The sequence below is a fragment of the Lithobates pipiens genome, unplaced genomic scaffold, assembly GCF_037356315.1.
Source record: "Lithobates pipiens isolate NorthernLeopardFrog02 unplaced genomic scaffold, aLitPip1_a1.2 Scaffold_18, whole genome shotgun sequence".
NCBI classification, from domain to species: Eukaryota; Metazoa; Chordata; class Amphibia; order Anura; family Ranidae; genus Lithobates; species Lithobates pipiens.
Window position 1 is genome coordinate 586,496,542 of NW_027507758.1, and position 16,931 is coordinate 586,513,472.

The 16,931-nt window shown below is 44.4% G+C and overlaps 1 protein-coding gene across 1 annotated transcript; it reads left to right on the forward strand.

The window, feature by feature from the left end:
• The first annotated feature begins 4,829 nt into the window (after positions 1-4,829).
• On the forward strand, positions 4,830-7,531 carry LOC143989123 (olfactory receptor 13D1-like). The gene has a single exon (XM_077489150.1). The coding sequence runs from the start codon at positions 5,162-5,164 to the stop codon at positions 6,092-6,094; it is 933 nt and encodes a 310-aa protein (XP_077345276.1). The 5' UTR covers positions 4,830-5,161; the 3' UTR covers positions 6,095-7,531.
• Positions 7,532-16,931: the final 9,400 nt, after the last annotated feature.

Sequence of the window (16,931 nt, forward strand, 5' to 3'; positions counted from 1 at the left end):
CAGTATTTGCGCAGCAATTTGTCAAACATATTTTTTGGGGGAAAATGTCATGTATTGAAAAAAAACACAGTAAAGTTAACCCAATTCTTTTATATAATGTGAAAGATGATGTTATGCCGAGTAAATTGATACCTAACATGTTACGCTTCAAAATCGCTTCTGCGAGCGAGCATGCGGGGACAGGGGCACTTTACATTTTTTATTTATTTTTTTGCTAATTTTACTTTCATTTTTCTAGTTATTATTATTATTATAGCCAAATTTACCAACCTAACTCCTCCCACAGCTTTTACACTACATACACAGTAATATACCAAAACGTGCGGATTGTTCCCGATTGGTGCGCTATTACTTTGTGGAACGTTTCGCCGAATGGTTCACGAAATATCGTAATTTTTGCGGCAAAATTTGTCCCATAGGAATGAATGGCGAAATGTCTGAAACTAGAGTGGGAGGTGACAAAAGCTGACAACCCCATGGTCAGCCAAAACATTATGACCAGCCAAAATATTATGACCAGCCAAAACATTATGACCGCCACATGATCAGCCAAATTTATGACCACCCCATTATCAGCCAAAACATTATGACCACCCCATGAAAAAAAAAATTATAAAAAAAACTTCTTCAACTTTTTTACTACTATTTATACTTTTTAAAATATTAAGCTTTTTAACACTTTTCACAGTTACTCCAGCCACTCCATCCACACAACAGTTACTCAAGCCACTCCACCCAGTTACTCCGCCCACTCCAGTAGGTGGAGGCAAGAAGACTTCACACAATTTCCCCAGAAATTGTAGATTTTTCTAGTTTAAATATATGTTTTCAGAGTGCTTTTGGGAAAGGGGATGGTCGGTGTCAGAGGGTCAGTGGTCGGTGTCAGTGAGGCAGTGGACGGTGTCAGTGTCAGTGGGGCAGTGGACGGTGTCAGTGTCAGTGGGGCAGTGGACGGTGTCAGTGGGGCAGTGGATGGTGTCAGTGGTTGGTGTCAGTGTCAGTGGGGCAGTGGATGGTGTCAGTGGGGCAGTGGTTGGTGTCAGTGGGGCAGTGGATGGTGTCAGTGGGGTAGTGGTCGGCGTTAGTGGATGGTGTCAGTGGGGTAGTAGTTGGTGTCAGTGGTTGGTGTCAGTGAGGTAGCGGCCGGTGTCAGTGATCACTGTCAGTGGGGTAGTGGTTGGTGTCAGTGGTTGGTGTCAGTGGTCAGTGTCAGTGGGGTAGTGGTCAGTGTCAGTGGGAGAGTGGTCATGTCAGTGGGGCAGTGGACGGTGTCAGTGGGGCAGTGGTCAGTGTCAGTGGGGCAGTGGATGGTGTCAGTGGGGCAGCGGTCGGTGTCAGTGGATGGTGTCAGCGGGGCAGTGGGCAGTGTCAGAGGGGCAGTGGATGCTGTTGGTGTCAGGGGGCAGTGGACGGTGTCAGTGGGGCAGTGGACGATGGCAGTGGGGCAGTGGATGGTGTCAGTGGGGCAGTGGGCAGTGTCAGTAGGGCAGTGGACGGTGTCAGTGGTGCAGTGGTTGGTGCCAGTGGGGCAGTGGACAGTGTCGGGGGGCAGTGGTCAGTCTCAGTGGGGCAGTGGATGGTGTTAGTGTCAGTGGGGCAGTGGACGGTGTCAGGGGGGCAGTGGACAGTGTCAGGGGGCCGTGGTCAGTGTCAGGGGGGTAGTGGTGTCAGTGGTCGGTGTCAGTGGGGTAGTGGTTGGTGTCAGTGGTCGGTGTCAGTGGGGCAGTGTCAGTGGGGCGGTAGTCAGTGTCAGTGGGGCAGTGAACAGTGTCAATGGGGCAGTGGACAGTGTCAGTGGGGCATGGGTGGTGTCAGGGAGGCAGTGGACGGTGTCAGTGGGGCAGTGGGCAGTGTCAGTGGGGCAGTGAACAGTGTCAGGGAGGCAGTGGTTGGTGTCAGTGGGGCAGTGGACAGTGTCAGTGGGGCAGTGGGCGGTGTCAAGGGGCAGTGGGTAGTGCCAGGGGAGCATTGGTCGGTGTCAGTGGGGCAGTGGACGGTGTCAGTGGGGTAGTGGCCAGTGTCAGTTGGGTAGTGGTTGCTGTCAGTGGTTAGTGATAGTGGTCGGTGTCAGTGGGGCAGTGGCTGATACCAAGTTCAATTAAGGCACTTAAACTGCATGCACTGAAAATATGTTATATGATTACAGAACAGTGGCGGCTGGTGTTTTTTTTTGGGGGGGGGCACACCCGCCCGCATGGCTCACCCGCCCGCATGGCTCACCCGCTCACTTGCTATATCCCAGCCAGTCAGGCGCTTACCCCATCCAGCAGTGGCGAGTTGTGGGTGATGGGCTGTGACTCCTGTATCCTCTCCTCCATCACAGAGGCTTCCGCCATGTGTCTCCTCTCTCCTCCTCATAGCTGCTAGGCTTTCCTTTCAGCCAATCAGGTGATGGGTCACATGACCCACTTCCTGATTGGCCAGGAGGAGGATTAGTGTGAGAATAGTGTGAGAATAGCGAATATTCATTTGCTATTCTCGCACAACTGGCTGGGCTTGGAGCACAGTGCTCTGCACCCCCTGAGTCCACCCTTTTTTTAAGCTTATTAGAACCTCTTGGCTATAATTACATGCTTCAAAAAATAACACCCCCTCATTGGAATCCATGGTCCGGCAACCTGTATGTAGATGAGGGGGCCGGATGCATGAACTGGGAAGCTCGCCACTGCTATAGACATATACTCTGTGCCTTTCATATCTGCCTGGAGTTCAGTTTTCATTTTTTAACATTTTTTAACATAATTTGGATTAAAAAAAAATCAAAACTTTAATTCTGAAATATCTGCATTTAATTTAAATGGAAATATATCCCCAACATTAAATACAATTTATATTTTATTGATGTTTAAAGGGTTAGATGAATTAATTTATATTGCAAATATTAATTCCCATAATAGTCTTCTGTGACTGAATTACATCTCTCATTGACATTCCCTGCTAAACATTCATACTCCTTTGGTAAATAAAATTTGCTACATGATTGGGCATAATCTTTACGCACAATTTGCTGTAATTGCAATAATTTTTTGCAAACTCTGATGATGGATCTCTGCATTAATTAATCTCAAGAGATTGAGCTCATCTTTATAAAAATAACTTCTATATTGCAAGGTAGATATTGGCTAAATTTAATGGGGACAGGCTTACCAGTATTCTGTTGTATGACCTGGACTGAAAGATACGAGCAAGTGAAAATGCAGCTTCATTTTTTTGTTTGGGAGTTATTTATTGTTGATGCCATTGCTTTAGAAATTAGTATTAATAAGAAATATTATAATTATATGTATTATAACTATAGCCTCACCTTTTTCTCTTTTTGTTACTTTTTCCCTTGTTGCAAAATTACGTTATATAAACCACTTGTGTTAAAATTACTTTTATTAATTTTACTGAACTAAACAAAGGCAAACTAGACTAATAGTGAAACCTAATGAACCAGTTATTTTTTTTACCATTTAGTATAATAAAGCTGAAAGAAAAAATCCTAGGGTTGCAACATTTTATTGTGCCCTTTATATCTTGTAATTTACCCAGCCAACTTTTGAATGACTATATTTTAAGTGGCTAAAGGAATTACATACTAACCCATCTTATGCAATATCCCACTAAGATGTACTATACACAATATCCCAAGCAAAATGTACTACAAATAACTAGTACTTTAGGGATATTTGTTTTTGTAAGTTAAAATGAATTTGCTTTTTATTTTACAAATTTCCACAGCTTAGAAACATATCCATTGAGTCTATAAACTTAAGTAGACATTGATAAAACTACTCCTGTATTACCATGCCTTTCTTAAGCTTAAATGGAATGACTTATGTGTATTAATACAATGTACCAATGAACCAAAAAAAAATTATTTTTAAAATATTTTAATGTTTATTATTATTGCATATCCCAGAAACTGTCATTATTTGTTATTTTATTTTAATTTTAAACCCATAAACTAACCGCTATAACTTTTGTCATGTTGTCCTGGTCTATCATCAGTATAATCAGTATCCAATCAAAATTCAACAATTCAATATTTGTATTGTTTTTATTAAATGCAAGAGAAAATACATTTGCAATTTAACTTTCTTTAAAAAAAACAACTCGGATATACTATACATGTGAAAATCATTTTTTTTCATTTTTTTACCTTTCAATCAGTATCTAGAAATATTTGAAATGATTTTATCAAACATAAAAAAATTAATTTGCAATTGAACTTTTATATAACCAATTTTGATGTACTATAAATGTGCAAATCTAGTTTTTAACCCATTTTTTGAACCTTTCATTCAGTATCTAGAAATACTTGAATTGTTTTTAGTAAATGCAAAAGAAAATAAATTTGTAATTTAATTTACCTAAAACCAACTTCTTTGTACTATAAAATGTGAAAAATCTGTTTTTTAACCAGGAAAATCATTAGAATTTGACATAGAAATCTATTTCTTAACCGGGAAAATCATTAGAATTAGACATAATAAAAAAAAGGGTCATTCAAACACGCAGGGTAAAATAAAATTATAATAATTTTAAATCTGCATGTAATTAGTCATAATTAAAAAAAATCATTATAATTAGACATATAAAATCTATTTTTTTAACTAAGAAAATCATTAGAATTAGTCATTACTTTTTAAAAAGGGTCATTCAAACATGCAGGGTAATATATTATTATAATAATTTTAAATCTGCATGTAATTAGTCATAATTAAAAAAAAAAAGCCAATAAAGAATAAAGAAAATAAACAGCCGTAGCTGCAATCATTACCTTTTCTGCCAATAGATGTCTCCAGCTTTCCACATGGGTTGAATGACCTCCAGCATCATTCATCTGAGCCCTCTTTGTTGTGGACAGCCCCTTTTCCCCCCAGCCTGTGACTAGGTGGTAAAAGAGAAGCAAAACAGTGCTGAGCTTACCTTCGATCTCCTTTCCTATAAGCATACGTCTTATCAGCACATGAACTGGTTGCCTTCTTATACTACTTTGCCTTCTCCCACTTTGAAATCTGCTGTGCAGAGACTGCAAAAGGATGATACAGAGTCAAATTCAAGTGCTTACCTTGCTTGCATTTCGAAAACACATTTGCTGATGTATTAATTAATGTGCTGATTTGTGTCTTTGTGCCTGGAGTTCATCTTTAAATATTTTTGGCCCCCTTCTATTATGGAAGTACAAAATCTAACCTATGTGACCGAATTTTTTCTGACTGGTTTCTCCCAAGGCTTGGAGATTAGGATTTTACTTTTTGTTGCATTCCTGACCATCTACATATTATCCACTTTGGGAAACAGTTTTCTGATCCTCAGCTATCATCTGACCCCCCAGTTACACACCCCTATGTACTTCTTCCTCTGTAACTTGTCTTTCCTTGACTTGTGCTACTCATCAAACTCTCTTCCAAAAATGCTACTTGATATATTTTCTAAGGAAAGGCGAATCTCAGTCATTGGATGCATGGCTCAAATGAACACAGGTCTGTTTCTAGGAGAAACCGAGTGCATATTGTTGGCCGTGATGGCTTACGACCGATATATCGCCATTTGCATGCCCCTGTATTACAACGTCATAATGAACCTGAAAATATGTAGAAACGTGACAATAATGATGTGGTTGGGAAATTTTCTGCTCTCAGCCATTCCCACCATTTTGAGGCCTCTTGTATTCTGTGGAGGTAACAAAGTTGACCATTTTGTTTGCGAGATATTGGCCGTTCTGGAGTTGGCTTGCGGAGATATTAGTTTTTATAAAACTATTATGTTTGTTGTGAGTTTGTTCACACTGTTGGCACCTTTGATTTTCATTGTTGTATCTTACACCTTTATTATTTTATCTGTATTAAAGATCCGATCTACTAATGGAAGATCGAGGACGTTCGCTACCTGCTCATCCCATCTGACTGTTGTGTTCATATTTTATGGACCCATAATTATCACATACATGGCACCAGCAAATACATTCTCATCCAGTCAGAAGTATGTTTCACTTATGTATGGAGCCATGACACCCCTCTTAAACCCTCTTATTTACAGCCTGAGAAATAATGAGATAAAAGAAGCAATTAGGAAAATAGTCATCAAATATATAAGTCCACAATAATGAGTTTTAGAGTAAATGTAAACTAGAATCTAATGACATTTAATTAAGATTTACATATACAGTTTGTCATAAACAATTTAAATTTTTTAGAAAATAAAATGCTTTTTCTTTTTTTATTCCTTTGATTCATCTCAGGGCTGTTGATTTGCTACAGCTTAGTTAGAGACACTTTCTGTCTACATGCACTGCTGTGATGGCTGCATGGCAGTTCTTTGGAAAGGTTTCCTGATGACAAAAATGGACCAAAATGGAAACCAAAAATGGACCTCCTACTTTAGGATGATAAGTAAGGTTATTTTTTGGCTTGCTCTGTAATCAGAGGAGCAGTGATGGTTTGCCTTAGTGTACTCAAGGTTTCACAAGCTGGGAGTCTGATTGTTTTCTAAGCTTTCAGAGCTTAGGGCAGGAAATTCAAATGATTGGACTGAATTTTTACTATGCCCTGGCCAATCCTTGGGGGGATATACCCAGAAGGTGGTCTGGGGGGTGGTAAATTGCTTGAAGTCCTAATGAGATTGCCTTACCCCATTCAGGTTGGATCTGTGAGCTTGAGGGGACTGCCTGCCCCTGAGACAATACTGGACTGTGTGTGGGGACTTCTCTATCAGGGGACCCATTTTCCTACCAGGGAGCTTAGCCACTTTGGGACTTGTGAGTAGATGGGAGACAGAGCCAAGTGGTCTGCTTGTTTTGTGGTTATATTGCCAGAAATGGCTTGACGTCAGGGAAAACTAATCAAATGTAATTTTTGGTGTTTAAATATGTCATTATTGCTGCAGCAGACTCAAGGAGACTCGGGACAAATGCAACACTTTACAGGCAGACAAAAGGGACCCCCCCCAGACACTCTTTTGAATCTAAAATTTCACTTTTCTGTTTTCACTTCAAACATCCTTCACCCCTTGGCACTTGCCCTTTAAGGGGTTCGCCATTCTGAGAGGTGGGGCAGGGCTGCTGCTGCTGCTATTACATGCAAATATGCATCCACTCTGTGCCAAGGCCCAGCTACCTGGAGGCCACACATTTGCATGCGCTCTGCACCAACTGTTTGCAATCACTGCTCCTTTAAAAACAAGCTTAGACCATATATACGAATAGGAAGAGGATAGGAGGAAGAGGATAGGCATCATAGGCAGTCTTCAAGGGATCCCAGATTCATAGCATATTCAATCAGTTACATCAGCATAAAGTGCTTGATAGCTGCTGATCCAGGACTGATTCATTTTTATAAATGTGAGCCTATCAACAGTCTGTGGACAGGTACACACTTTGATCCGTTACAAACTCTGTAGGAGCACTAAATGTGCATTCAGAAAACATGCTGGATGAAGGACAGGCCAGTAGCTTCGATTGCATATCTAGTAAGTTTTGGCCAGTGGTCCATCCTCAAGACCCAGTAACCCAGTGGATGCTCTGTTGGAAATGTCTCCCAAGTCTGCTCTGGCCCCTAGATATTCCTGCACCATATAATGCAGATGCTGGGGATGGTTGATTGAACCTATCAGACCTTGGCACTGAGGACTGAAAAATAGTTTAAAGGCATCGGTCAGCTGGCCACCTTCTCCACTGCTCTTCCTCTGACTGGACAAAGCCTCAGCAACACATTGTCCAGCACCAGGAAATTGTAACCTCTCAGGGTCTGGAAATGCATTGCACAAACCTTTCTTCTAGGTCTCCTGAAGATTTTTCATCCTCTGCTTCCTTTGCAAAGGCAGGATGAGTTCTGCAACCTTACCCTTGTAATGTGGATCAAGAAGAGTTGCCAGCCATTAATGATCCCTCTCCTTGATACCACAAATACTAGGGTCCTTTCGCAGACTATGCAGAATCAGGGAGGCCATGCAGCATAAGTTTGCAGAGGAATTCAATTCTGAGCCCTCTGGGTCACTAAGGATTACATTATCCATAACAACCTCCTCCCAGCCACATACAACTCCTTGGATTTCTGGGGACTGAAAACCATCCCTTGAAGTCTGCTGCTGAGTGTTATCCTCCACATCCATGCTGACATAGGCCTCCTCCTCCTCCTCTTCTTCTTGTGTGTTTAGTTGGCCTGCAGGAATGCTATCTGGATAAAGGGGGCCTTGAGAGGAAAGGAAGTCCTCCTCTTCCTCCCGCTGTTCAGCCTCAAGTACCCTGTCCATGATTTCACAAACCGTGTGGTCCAGCAGGAAGACTAGAGGGACAGTGTCACTAATTTTGGAGGACTATTTTCATAATCTTGCAACAATTGTTCAAACACTGGGTGTTTTTGTCCTATCCTCTTTTATGCTGATAAGAGGCTTATGTAACGGAAATTTATATTGCAAGGGTTAAGTTCTACGTTTTGAGTTTTTTATGTGTGTTTTATATTATGCACGTTATAAGTAACACTAATCTACATATGGTCGCTATATTTTGTTTTCAATTTTTTGCACAATCAGTTGTTTGTATAAGTTAAGCGCGGCTTGGTATTTTTCAATTTTGGTTCTGTATTTATGTGACACAGTGAAGCCGCAGCTAAACATTTATTCCTATAAGTATTACATGAGAGTATATATAACTTACACCTTTTTTTTGCACCTTAGCGCAGTTTTTTCTCTTTTATTTTTTCTCTAGTGTCACTAATGCATGCATTGTCGCTGCTCACCATCCTTGTGGCATCCTCAAATGGTGACAGGACAGTGCATGCATCTTTTATCAGTAGCCACTGGCGTGGTATGGCGTGCAGCATTGCCAACGTTGAGTCCCATCTGGTGGGCATGTCACAAATGAGGCGGTTGGTGGGCAGGTTGCATTCCCTTTGAATGTCAGTCAGCCGAGCACTGGCATTGTATGACCAGCGGAAATGACCACAGACTTTTCTGGCCTGCCTCAGGAGATCTTGTAAGCCTGGGTACCTGATCAAGAACTGCTGCACCACCAAATTCATAACGTGTGCCAAACATGGAACATGAGTCAAGTGTCCCTGTCGGAGGGAAGAGAGAAGGTTGGTGCCATTGTCGCATACAACCATTCCTGGCTGAAGCTGGCGTGGCATCAACCACCTCTAAGCCTGCCTCTGCAAAACTGACAGAATCTTTGCCCCAGTGTGGCTCCTGTCCCCTAGGCAGACCAACTCAAGCACTGCATGGCATCTTTTAGCCTGACTGCTTTTTTAGCCTCTTGAACACATAAGGAGCACTGCTGGATCAGAGGACAAATCTGCAGAAGATTAAGAGAAGAGGAGGGGGTGGAGGAGAGAGCTGTGGCAGAATCACGACTAGCTTTTTGTCAGCGGGGTGGTGGAACAAACTCCAACAACACTGAACCCTGTCCTGAATCCTTCCCAGCTACCAGCAGAGTTACCCAGTGCACCGTGAAGGAAAGGTAACGTCCCTGCCCATGCCTGCTGGACCAGGAGTCAGCGGTAATATGAACCTTACTGCTGACCGCCCTGTCCAACAAGGCCAAAACATTAGAGTTGTGCCTCCTCCTCCTGGCTTTCATCCTGTCTTCTCTCAGGCACCCAAGTACAGTCAGTGACCTCATCATCCCCACCCTCCTCGTCACTGGAGAAAACTTGGCAGTATGCTGCAGCTGGGGGAACATGACTGCCAGTTTCTTGTCCTTCTGTGCACCCCCTTTCTCTAGGCTCATATTGCTCCCTTCCTCAACCTGTGAATCAAGATCAGAGCCGTCAAATTGCTGCACATCTTCCCGCAGCATGTAACCGACACTGTGGCCTAATAATTCTGGGGATTCCTGGACCCATACCAAAAGCAGTGAGTACCGTCCACAAATATTCCCATTCCATCATATCAAAAGCCTTCTGAGCATCCAGGGACAATATAGCACTAGTGCCGCCATTGTCCATAGGTAGCTGTATATTCAAAAAAAGTCTGCAAATTTTTGTTGATGCTGATCTTGTAGGGATAAACCCTGTTTGATCCTTATGAATCAAAGTATTGATATATCTAGATATCCTATTTGCAAGTACCCTAGCTAAGATCTTAACATCTGAGGTAAGGAGAGAAATAGGGCGATACGATTCTGGTTTTAATGGATCTTTACCTGGTTTTATAATTACTATTATTATTGTTTTGTTCATTGTTTTAAGGAGTTCCTGTGTCATATATGCCTCAGATTTTTTAATCTGAATTACATGTGATGGATTAGAAAACAATAGTCTAAATTGGTGAAGTAAAATTATTAAAATATATACATAAAACTATTTTTCAGAAATAAAAAAAATGATAATTGGCATGTGCGCATGTATTCACCCCCTTTGTTATGAAGCCCTTAAAAAGCTCTGGTGCAACCAATTACCTTCAGAAGTCACATAATTAGGGAAATGATGTCCACCTGTGTGCAATCTAAGCATCACATGATCTGTCATTACGTATGCACACCTTTTTGAAAGGCCCCAGAGGCTGCAGCACCTAAGCAAGAGGCACCACTAACCAAACACTGTCATGAAGACCAAGGAACTCTCTAAACAAGCCATAATCCTTGGCAGGGCGGCCTTAACTTTTGGGCTTACCGGTTACCTCCGCTTTGCTTGTTCTTCAATGTTTAGGGGTTCCCAGACTTAGTACCCAACAACCTTGGACACTGACACCAATAAAGTCCTTTTGAAAGGTTTTTATTTGCAGGGGTAACATCTAACAAACACAGTCTCATATGGGAACAAGGGTGAAAGAACTCAGGCACCTTGAACTTCAAATATCACAAAGTCTCTAGTACCACCCAGAGAGTAGCCACTCGCAGCTGCGCACTTCAAGGCTGAACAAATCTCTAGCCAGAGATTATGGCAATCAGCACTTTGACTCAGAACTTGTGAAATCTCTGACCTTGAACAAGTTGTAACTGAAAGTGAACAGGAACCTTTTTCCTCAGTACCTGGGACGTTCTCTGTCTTCTTGACAGTACTGGAAAAAGCGTGAATTTGTCAGTGTCCTTCACAACTCAGCAACCAGGCACTTCTCAGGATGCCAGCTTGTTGGCTCTCCTCCAAAGAGTCCTACCCTGATCGCTTACATGAGCTGCGGGGCCCCTCCAAGCTGAGAGCACACGTGGACGCCTTCAATCCTCCCTCAGTTACTGCTCCTCGGACCAGCCGGTTCCGAGACTCGGGAACAGACGGATCCTTACCCCAGACCAGGCAGGTCTATTGGGGTTAGCCAACCGAAGCACGTTGCGGAGCAACGAACGCTCCAGTGGCCGGGACCCCTCGCAGGGCTAACCCGGTCCAGAATCAGGAACAGACCGCTAAGGCCTCACGAACGAACCCAAAACACGTGACTTCAACATCTTAAGTACCCCTCCCAGACTCCTCAGTGGGGCCCGGCAGTTTTGCAAGGAGGAATGGGCAAAAATCCCACTGGTAAGATGTGGCAAGCTCATAGAGACTTATCCAAAGCGACTTGGAGCTGTGATAGCCGCAAAAGGTGGCTCTACAAAGTATTGACTTTAGGGAGGTGAATAGTTATGCACATTGACTTTTTCTGTTATTTTGTCCTATTTGTTGTTTGCTTCAAAATAAAAAGAAAACATCTTCAAAGTTGTGGGCGTGTTCTTTAAATTAAATGATGCAAATCCTCAAACAATCCATGTTAATACCAGGTTCTAAGGCAACAAAACCCCGAAAAATGCCAAGGGGGGGGGTAAATACTTTTGCAAGGCACTGTATATAAGAGTATTGCTGTCTCTTTATAACTATTGGATCTCTACACAACAATCCAACACTCCGTCAGTCAACCACAGTATAGCAGAACCAATTGGACCAGTTGAACCCTAGTCAAGTAACAATTGCTGTGCTACGATTCTGAAAAACTCTGAAATGTATTAAAACTATAAACAGTTCAGAACAGAAATATGCAATGATGATTTCAAACAGCAACTTATAGAAGCGGTCTGTATATCATATATAAACAGTGATTTAGGGGGGCGTGGCCAAGCGGCAGACCAAGATGGGCACGTAGAAGGAGCGCTCCGGTGACCAGGGCCACATTTTAGCCATAATCAGCGGGCAGACACAGCACACGCAGCGGGGATGGCTTCCAGGAGCTCCTCTCTCACCCGCGCCCCAACGGATCCGGCATCACAACTCGGCCGCACGATCCCGAAGCTGTTCCGCTCCCAGCAGGCAGATGAACAGTCCTCCAGGCACCCACATGGCAGAGATGCAGGAAGTCAGCTTGCAGACCAGCTAGAACAGACAAACCCGGCGAGCCTAGGTACTCTGACAGCCCCCTTTCTCAGCATTGCGGACTTGCAGGCAGTAGCCATTGACATTAAAAGTGCCCTAGCTGCAGCAATAGCAGATGTCAGATCCGACATCAAAGCAGTGGCTTCCCGCTTAGAGCAGGTGGAGGCCTCCGCCATGACACACAGCAGGGCGATCGAACAAATTCAGCAAGTCTCCAACACCCATAACCAACATCTAATTGATATGCAGCGGCATATTGAAGATTTAGATAACAGGGGGAGGAGGAGGAATCTCTGAGTCGGTGGAAGGCCCCCAGCTACAGCAGGTTGTCTGGGCTCTCTGCAATACATTGCTGGGCAGGCCTCCAGATGCACCGGTCGAAATGGAATGATGTCACAGAGCTCTGAGACATAGGGGACGGGACACAGAGCCCCCCAGGGATGTAGTTTGCTGCCTGGTCAGCTTTACACAAAAAGAGGACTTTCTGCGCCAAGCACGCACTCACAGGCAGCTACAACACGATGGCCACCCTGTCCAGATCTATCAGGACCTTTCCGCCATCACGTTGCAACACAGAAGGGCACTTCGCCCATTACTTACTGTCCTCAGGGATAGGCGTATAATGTACCGCTGGAAGTTCCCTTTCTGTTTGATGGCTACCGTAGGCAACCGCATGGCCTCCCTGCGGGTACCGGCTGACCTACAAGAATTTTTTGACACCCTGGGTATCCCCTTTGTTCGGGTACCGGACTGGTTTAGCCCCTTCATGATGCCGGAACCATGGGTATCTGTGCACCAGAATGTTACCCCACGCTCCAGGAGACACAGACAACGCAGACGTCGTTCCTCATCAGATTCCTCACAGAGGGGCCCAGACGCAATGATCACTGAATGGTGGCCAAGGTATTCACCTAACGCCTCACGGCGTAAAACCTACACCTAGATAGCTGGAGCTGGTAGTAAACTACCTGATCACCACAGCAGAAAACCTCTCATTCCACAACTCACCCCAATAAGGATTCCTCCACGCTACCTGCGAAGCCCACGTGATCAACAGAAGGATCACCGGTCCTCCCGTCCCCTTACTTTTATGCATCTTCTTGCCCCTGGACCATCAGATGGTTTTGTTAATTCCCCCCTAAACCTGGAACCGTGCACAGTCCTCTGCCGTTAGGAGGGGTGACAAGTTCAGCCTGATAGAGACCATCCTACTGGACTACCTTTTCATACGGTTTGATGTCAGCGCGATGTGTGCACTCACTGACCTAGGAGACGTGCCCATCTCTTGATCACACTACCCCTTGACGGGGCCCACGGTCTCTCCAGTTGGACAGGAACTGCCCAAGACTATATTCAAGACCTTGTGCTTTACCCAGCCCTGATTCATTACCTTTGGCGGGTCTCCGTTTGCAAAAGACGTAATTTGCTGGGGGCTCCGAGCGCCTGGATCCCGTACAGGGGACTGACACATGAACTCTACCAGATAAGTATCACCTTTTGCTGTGACCTCTATGATAGCGGACTTATGAAGTTGGCTACCTTGGTAAGGGGCCTTTTCTTACAGGTCTTGCGGTACCGTGGAAAGAAAGTATCTGCACTGTGTCAGGACTGCTATGTTTACTGTTACTGGGGGGACCCCACAGTAGATCTCCAAGCCTCGACCGAATTCTATTACCTAAAGTTTTTTCAATTTAATAGGCCGTGCGGCTGCAAGCCTTGGGTTTTTGTTAAATAACTCATAGTCTCATGTGATTATGGAGTACTGGCGGGGGCTTGGAGGTCTGCTGAGGGGGAGGATCTCCAAACTCTCCTTTTGACTGAGTTATGGTATAGCTATTGCTATTGTTTGCTTTTTAGTTTAGTTTAAAATAATGTGTAATTTTGGTTAAAAAGCAGGTGTGTTGACTTACATATTGGGTTAAAATACACAAACTGGCACACACCAGCCACTGGAGAAGCCCGAAAAAGTTACCACTCCACCACTAGAGGGAGGGGGACCTGGGGCCTCTCAGGGCCCAAGCTGTAGTATAAATTTATAAGCCCCACATCTATGACCCCCGGGTGGTGTGGGGTGCCGGATACGCCTTGCACGTTTAAGGCGGGGGCAGAATCCGGCACCTGTCTACGCCATCGCTAACCTTAACCTCTGCCCTCATTGTAATTTTGATAGCGGTCCTGGTCCGAGCACATAGAGTTTTTTTTTTTTGGTTCACCCACTTTACTCCGTTCCCACACTAGAGAGGCGGGTCCCCTCTGGAATATATCCGGCCTTCCTTTTCTCTCCCCGCACTACCCTAAATATTAGGTGGGTCAGCGGGTCTAGGCTCATCTCCGGATTACTGATTCCTACCCTAACAGCTTGCCTTACCCACACATTATCTGGGGTATAGAGGGCTTTAGGTAAACCCCTTGCTCGGGAGGCAGCAGTAAACCCCCACATCATTCTTTAGGCTATCTATATACACTTTTTCTGTCTCTTCGCTAAGCTAGGCTCTGATCTCCCCCCCTCCCCTCCCCCCCTTTTTATTTTCTTGTCCCCTTCCTTTCTCTCTCCTTCCCTCGCCTCTCACATTTCTTCCTCCCTCCCCCCCTTGTCTCCCTATATTGGGTTTATATTGTTGTCTGTCTGGAGTGCAATTACCCTTCCCTATAATAGCATTGATCCTATAGCTAGGAGGTTGGGAGGACTGTAAGAAGCATTTCATCAGCCAAGGATAAGTGTATAATTTGCGGAATTCTATACTTACCAGTCTGTAGCCAAGGACCTGACAATGTCGCAGGTTGTCCCACACTCTTCCCCTTTGTCCCTTAAAATGTACTCATTAAATACAAGGGGCTTGAATGTCCCGGAGAAACGGAGCAGCGCTTTAATGGAAGCACATAGACATAGAGCTCAAGTGTTGTTCTTTCAAGAAACACATTTTAAAACCGGTGCACACCCGCGATTCCAGAATGCCCGCTACCCGACGGCCTACCATGCCACCTGTCCGGACGCTAAAACAAAAGGCGTCTCAATTCTACTCGCAAAAAACCTAGACCTTGAAATTACGGATCAATTGACCGACCCGGCAGGGAGATATATCTTCTTAAAAGGTAAATGGAATAACAAACCAATCACTTTAGGGAATATATATTGTCCCTATAATAAACAGGTACCCTTTTTGAGAGAAATAGCCGCTAAGCTCGCACTGTTTCAGTCAGGGCTCTTAATTCTAGGTGGAGATCTAAACTTGCCTCTTGACCCGCTACTAGATACCTCCTCCGGTACGTCATCCATGCCTTCCTCTGCACTGCGCCAGATTAAACTGCAGCTAGCTTCTTTCACCCTACATGACTCGTGGAGAACGTTACACCCCGTGATAGGGATTATACCTTTTATTGTTTCCCACGCGCCCGCTATGCCCGAATTGACTATATCTTTATTTCGCAGCCAGATCTGCACAATGCAACGATAGAAAACATGGTTCTCTCAGATCACCATCCGATTACGGCCACGCTAGTTTTCCCAATACAGATGGCCTCCACCAAGATCTGGAGACTAGATGCGTCTCTCCTGGCAGATCCAGGGAATCACGCGCGCCTGGCTCAGGATCTTGAGTACTTTCAGATTAATGATACCCCAGAGGCCTTGCCCATGTTACAATGGGAAGCGCATAAATGCTTCATCAGAGGCAAGTTGTTGGCCATGTCTGCGGGAAGGAAGAGAGAACAACTGAAGCTGATTCTCTCCCTTTTTGATAAAATCCGAGCTTTAGAGACTCAACATAAACCTCCCAAGACTTGCAGGAACTACGGCTACAACTAGTGGATGAGATGTATAAAAAAGCCAGGCGAAGGAGTACCCTCTCTCAGAAAGTATTTTATGAACAGGGCAACAAACCAGGCAGACTGTTGGCTAGAGCAACCCGGCAGCGAGTGCTACGCTCTACTGTCCACCACGTGACTGATGCTCTAGGTATCGTCTACTCGAACAAAGAAAGTATAGCTCATCAATTTCAGAATTACTATAAAAGATTATACAACCTACGAAGGGGGAGGGGGAGCCTGCTGATCCCACGTTGTAGAATGCACGGATCTCTGACTTTTTAGCCCTATATGGCCCTCCAGCCTTACCTGAGGTGGATGCCCAACTTTTAGAAGACCCACTGACGCTAGAGGAATTCACAGCAGCGCGGAAAGCTATGAAGCCAGGAAAATGCCCGGGGCCGGATGGCTTCTCAGGTCAATATTACAAAAGCTTTGCAGACCTTCTTGCGCCCCGATTTTTAAAAGCTTTTAATCAATTTGCTTCAGAACCCAACAATTCAGGGCGATTGCTGGAGGCGTATATATCAGTGATCCCGAAAGAAAGGGAAAGATCCCTCGAACGTAACCAGCTATTGCCCGATTTCGTTACTTAATGTGGACGTGAAGCTGTTCGCAAAAATCCTGGCAACGCGATTAGCTTTCCACATGCCCTTTTGGGTAGGCCTAGACCAGGTGGGATTTGTCCCTGGCCGAGAAGCCAGGGACAACACGATTAAGGCTCTCAACTTACATTATTGGCTAACCATGTCCCAACAAGAGGGGTTTTTCTTGTCAATGGATGCAGAGAAGGTGTTCGATAGGGTGGCATGGGATTACATGGCGGCAGTTCTTGGCCACTTGGGGGCGCATGCAAAAATATAT

Excerpts from the sequence above, each read along its gene's own strand:
- LOC143989123 (XM_077489150.1), top strand. The coding sequence starts at position 5,162 with ATGGAAGTACAAAATCTAACCTATGTGACCGAATTTTTTCTGACTGGT.